Source organism: Salvia miltiorrhiza, chromosome 1, assembly GCF_028751815.1.
Source record: "Salvia miltiorrhiza cultivar Shanhuang (shh) chromosome 1, IMPLAD_Smil_shh, whole genome shotgun sequence".
In the NCBI taxonomy this organism is placed as follows: domain Eukaryota; kingdom Viridiplantae; phylum Streptophyta; class Magnoliopsida; order Lamiales; family Lamiaceae; genus Salvia; species Salvia miltiorrhiza.
The window spans coordinates 51,130,033-51,136,032 of record NC_080387.1 but is presented as its reverse complement, the minus strand read 5'-3'; the positions used below and the strand labels follow the sequence as shown (position 1 = coordinate 51,136,032).

Genomic DNA, 6,000 nt, shown 5'->3' with positions numbered 1-6,000 from the left:
TTGGACACTTCCATTCCGTATGAATCGACTTATGAGAGCTATGAGAGAGTTTGATCAAGAGAAGAGTCTCGATTGCATCATCTATATAAGTCTGAATCGACTTATCAGAGCTATGAGAGAGTTTGATCAAGAGAAGAGTCTCGATTGCATCATCTATATAAGTCGACATCTTCCTTGAAGAAGGGTTTAACCACTTGTGCATTCTTTCAAGCAGATTGTGAGCGCAACACACTTCATTGAGAGAACATAGTTTCATTCGAGTCTTATGTTCTTGATTTTACTTGCTTTGCGTTTGTTCTCTGTGTTGTGCGAGTTCGTTTATCTCTTTTGTGAGTTTATGGTTGTAAGGGACTAAGTGTGTTCGTCGGGGTACACACTTAGAGAGTTGTGTTATCTAGCTTTCAACGTTTTAGTAGTGTTGAGGTTTTGGGAAATTATAGAGGCATAGAAGGTTGAGTTACCAATTCGTGTACTTCACTTGGTATTAATTCGGGTAGCTGTGAGTTTTTCATGTGTATTAGGGCAGATAGGTATTTCAGTAATGATTTATTAATATAATATGTGGTATTTGCATATAGTATAAACCAAATTATGTACATGAAGTGAAGTGGTTAAATTATGCACGAGACTCACTCACACATGTTGTAATTAAATTACATCTAACTCAACAATTTTAATCACATTATCAACCCATTCAGCAAGTTTTGCAAATTTCAACTTATTGTATTACACCTGCAATTTAAATATACACTTTTTTATCATCAATACCAAACCCACTACGTGTTACTATGTTCTATTTTATGATTTCCACAAGAGAAAAGAACTCTAACATACAAAAACAATAACAAACGAGCATTTTCGATGAATAAATACACAAGGAGTTCGAAAATTAATGAAGACTGAAATAAGTTGTTAACCAAAATTTGGGGCAAAAATTTAAATACGTTACAGAAATATACCTACAGACAAAATTGCAATAGTATATATGTACACCCAAACGATATGCTGCATACATATATCTACGCAAAAATAAATAGATAAGAGATAAAAGCAACGAGAATCAAAAAACAGACTAAGCTTGAGCAAAATAAGAGAAACTTCAAAAAGGTCCCCACTTGAACCGGAATGATGAACCTGAAAGAGAGAAAAAAGAGCAGAACAGCTCAAAGAAGATCAGCCACGTTCGCCGGGAGTTCCTCGATGACGACGTTGTAGAACTTCTGGATGTCGTTGAGCATCTTCTCGTCTTCTGTTGTCATGAAGTTGATGGCAACTCCCTTCCTCCCGAACCTTCCACTTCTACCAATACGATGCAGGTAGTTCTCGGGCTGGGTGGGGAGGTCGTAGTTTATGACGAGGGACACTTGCTGCACATCGATACCACGGGCCAGGAGGTCCGTGGTGATCAGGACACGGGAGGAGCCTGAGCGGAACTCACGCATGATGATGTCTCGGGTGTTCTGGTCCATGTCTCCATGGGTGGCTGAGACAGTGTGATCACGGCCCCTCATCTTGTCGGTCAGCCAGTCCACCTTCCGTCTGGTGTTGACAAAGATGACACTCTGGGTGATGGCCAGGGTCTCGTAGAGATCGCAAAGAGTCTCCAGCTTCCACTCCTCCTTATCCACGTTCACGTAGAATTGCTTAATACCCTCGAGGGTTAGCTCATCCCTCTTCACCAAGATCCTCACGGGCTTGTTCATGAACTTCCTGGTGATTTCAAGGGCCTCGGGAGGCATTGTAGCTGAGAAAACCCCAACTTGAACCTTTGATGGCAGCAACTGGAAAATATCGTAAATCTAGCAGCACGAGCATTACATAGTCAGTAGCATATCAACAAAGAAAATGGGAAATTATGCACTAGTAAAAAATCATGTAAAATAGATGTACCTGATCCTTGAAACCTCGGGAAAGCATCTCATCAGCCTCATCCAAAACAAACATCTTGATATATTCAGCACGGAGAGACTGCCTCCGCAGCATATCAAACACACGACCAGGGGTTCCAACAACAACATGAACCCCGGCTGAAAGAATCCTCTGATCCTCACGAACACTGGTTCCACCCACACAAGCATGAACCTTGACACCAAGGTAGTCACCAAGGGCACGCATAACCTTCTCGATCTGTTGTGCAAGTTCTCTAGTAGGTGCCAAAACCAAGGCCTGGCATTGAACCACACCGTAATCGAGCTGCTGCAGGATTCCAGAACAGAAGGTAGCAGTTTTCCCAGTTCCAGACTGAGCCTGCTGGATAACATCAAGCCCTTTGCAGAAGGGAACAATGCCCCTTTGCTGGATGGCAGAAGGCTTCTCAAAACCTATATGAAGGGAGGCAAAACATTATAAACTGCATTCAAGAACAAGCAATAGGGATTAAAAACCAATGGGTCCTGCAGATTTTAAAAATAACCAAAGCCATAGCAGCCATACCATAGGCATAAATTCCCCTTAGAAGATTCTCCTGAAGAGCCATAGAATCAAAGCTGTCATAAACCTCATCATAGGAAGTAAAGAATTCATCACCACCATCAACTTGGAGCCTGCATCAGAAAATCGATCTCATTTTAACATTTTCAATTCTATATCACCATTGAAGATTAAATGATGAACATGGAGGCAACTCACAATTCATTCATCTTGGCATCAAACTGACGGCCATCAAACTGTGATCCTTCTGGTGCCAAACCTGCCATAACTGCACTACACTTTTATGAATAAGTGAGTCTGCAACTAATAATTGACAATAAAGAAACCGAGTACATGGAAAATCAATTTAGAAGTAGAAGCAATGAATGCAAGAACAACAAGATCCTTTGATTTTTAAAAGATAAAATGTCACAGAATAGCCAAACTTGGGCACCATACATTATGGAGTACAAGCATTAAGATCCTGTTTTCATGTCTGGGGAAGCAAAGGCGCTATCACGAACAAAGTCTATGTATGATAGCAGTTACAATACTCTTCCCCCAATTCTAGAGATATACCTCTAGCACACCAAAAGTCTCACATAAACCTTGTTTCACCATAAACAATCTTATCTTTTTCTCCGAAAGAAAACACCAACTCATCAACTATATCAACAAAAAACAATTTCAGATCGCATCAACCCTAACCATGTCACAGATTTACACATCAACTATAGGGAGTTTTAACAAACAAACAAAGATAACCTAAGCAAATCCGATTAACATATGATGTGAACCAACCAACATCAAGAACCCTAACATTAAGATCTCGAGCATCAAATATAACAGGAAACCTAACCACGCGCGTGTTACATTAAAGATTCAACCTTTTTAAAGCACATCAACAGAAGACAACAGATCAAACACGATATGAGCTCATAAAACACAACACGATAAACCTGTACAACAAAATCCCAAAAAAAAAAGAAAAAAGAAAAAAAGAAAAACAGGAGAAATCAAACAAACGCAACAACAGATCGTACCTTTGAATTGAAAGGAACAGAAAGATTGTTAAAGGATTGATTAGCCTTGCAGAACTCCCCGGATCAGCGCCGTGGAGTTGAAGAAGTAGGGAAGTGAAAAATTCGCTTTTGTGTTTGCAAAAATCAAGGGCTGCTATCAGCTTTCTCCTTTTTATACTGAATCCGTCTAGGGCAAAATTCCTGCAAATTATATATTATAATATTCAATTTTCTTTTAGGAAAATAACTCTTTATTTTACTTTAAGTTGAACACCTCTTTCTAGTCGGTTTATTTCTTGTATTCGTATTTTTTTATTTTTTATTTTTTATTTTTTGAGAGGTTCTTGTATTTGGTATATTATTATCCTAATTTTTTTTCTTGTTCTAATTAATATAGCACTTAAACAAGAATAATTTGTTTGAAAAAATGATGTGGATAATCAAAATCATACATTTATTATTTCATCAAAACACTAACTTGACTTCAATATAAACATACAAGATTTCTTAATTATTCAACTTCAATTATGTATTATTCATCTAAATTTGGTCTGCATAAAGTGTTGCACAACTTGCACTCGTTGAGATTGTACTAATTTTACGCATGTGCGATCTATGAAAAATATTATTTTTAAAATTTAATTATTTATTAATAATATATAAGTACCAAAAATTTATACTATATCCGTCTAGAAAAATATGTTCTAATTTGCTATTTTCATTTGTCCACGTGTTTTATCCCTTAGCTTATATATAGTGATGTATTATATTTCATCTGTCTCATTTATAATAACACTTTTTTTTTCGTCTGCCCTATTAATAATGACTCATTTTACTCTATATAAGCAATAATTGTAGTTTATATAGATTAATAAATTATAATAATATACAATAATTTGTTTTAATTACTCCAATAAATTATAGTGCTATTATTTCTATGTATACGATGAGATTATTATGAATACATAATTTATTATACAATCATTATATTATACTAAATATGATGTAATTATAAGTTTTTTTAAAATATAAATATAATTTTGATATAAAAATATAATTTATTATATTTATCAATGGTTCTACTTATATATATATCTATAGATGCATACAAATTATGAACTTTGTAATGTTACTACTAATTCCTAACAAAAAATTAATATTGTTGTCAATCTCAAGAATAAATAAACATAACATACAACGTCAATGAAGCCTAACTCAAGTAGCAAAGTTGAGGCACCCCCAACAATCTTGGATTCAATTTCATCTGTACATGGTGCATGTAACTTTATCACCTTTGTGTGGATAGTGATCGACATTTTTAAGAAAAAAAAAGTATGAATTTCAATAGAATTTTAGTATTTTATATAAAAAGTACTCCATTCGTCCCGTTGATAATGACTAATTTATGATAGGCACAGTTATTAAAAAGAAGAGTGATTAAATGATAAAATCGATAGAAAGGGATATAGCCCACAGCGTTTTTTTTTAGAGACGATGGTTTCCTTTTTTAGAATAAGCGATTAATTATCAATGTGACAGACGAAAAATGAAAGTGAGTCATTATTAATGGGGATGGAAGAAATATTAGTACGCGGATTATTGGGTGCGACCGTCGCACAGGCGTGCGACGGGTCGACCCGACTCCAAACCCGCCCTCCTGATCCGGAACCTTGACCCGCGTGGGTTTGACCCATGTTCCTAATTATTACATTTATTTATAATAATTGTTACTTTTAATAAACATAATATATACATTTGTACACATAAATGTATATTTATGTTAATACAAGTAGTTAACATCAATATTGTGAAGAAATATAATATTTTAAAAACATTACCTTTCTTTATAATAATAATAATTAATTTTTATTACAATAATAATTACAATTAATATAATATTTTTGAAACATTACATTTCTCCATATCAAATATTACTTTTTATTATAACAATGATTACTTTTAATAAGCATAAATAATTACATTATTATTTGATCAAATAATTATTATCGTACGAAAAAGTAATTATTGATATGTATAATGTTTTATATTGAATGAAGGTAAATATTTATATTAACATAAGTATACATTTGTGCGACCAAATGTATATCTTATGATTATTAAAAGTAAATACTCTTATTAGGGTTTATTGTTCATATTTAGGGTTTAGTTTACAGAATTTAGGGTTTAGAAAATATAATATTACTACTTTATATTAAATGAAGGTAAATACTTATATTTATATAAGTATACATTTGTGCGAACAAATGTATATGTCATGTTTATTAAAAGTAACAATTATTATAAACAAATGTAATAATTTAGGATTTAGGGTTTCGGGTCTGGGGCGCGGGCCGGGTCGGGGCGGACCCGTCGCACTGAAGTGTGACCGCCGCACCAGAGACCGACCCATATTAGTAATATTAAATTAAATATAAAATTGTTCGTATCAATTCTATCATAAACTTGTTAAAAGTTGATAATATCTAATATTATATTAGTAATTTTTTAAGATTATGATAGATAGAATACGTAGTTAACCAGATAAAACAATAATGAATTAAGCTATTAT

General features: G+C 34.1%; 1 protein-coding gene across 2 annotated transcripts; it reads right to left on the bottom strand.

Annotated features, from left to right (window-relative positions):
* Positions 1-881: 881 nt before the first annotated feature.
* On the bottom strand, positions 882-3,613 carry LOC130991212 (eukaryotic initiation factor 4A-8-like). Of its 2 annotated transcripts, none has more exons than XM_057915317.1 (5): positions 3,453-3,613; positions 2,629-2,698; positions 2,434-2,543; positions 1,891-2,321; positions 882-1,799 (listed from the first exon to the last, which is right to left on the bottom strand). In XM_057915317.1, the coding sequence occupies exons 2-5, from the start codon at positions 2,694-2,696 to the stop codon at positions 1,164-1,166; spliced, it is 1,245 nt and encodes a 414-aa protein (XP_057771300.1). In that variant the 5' UTR covers positions 2,697-2,698; positions 3,453-3,613; the 3' UTR covers positions 882-1,163. The 2 variants fall into 2 exon arrangements, with proteins under 2 accessions (XP_057771300.1, XP_057771309.1); XM_057915326.1 differs by having other exon boundaries at positions 2,629-2,703; positions 3,453-3,605.
* Between the last annotated feature and the right edge of the window lie 2,387 nt (positions 3,614-6,000).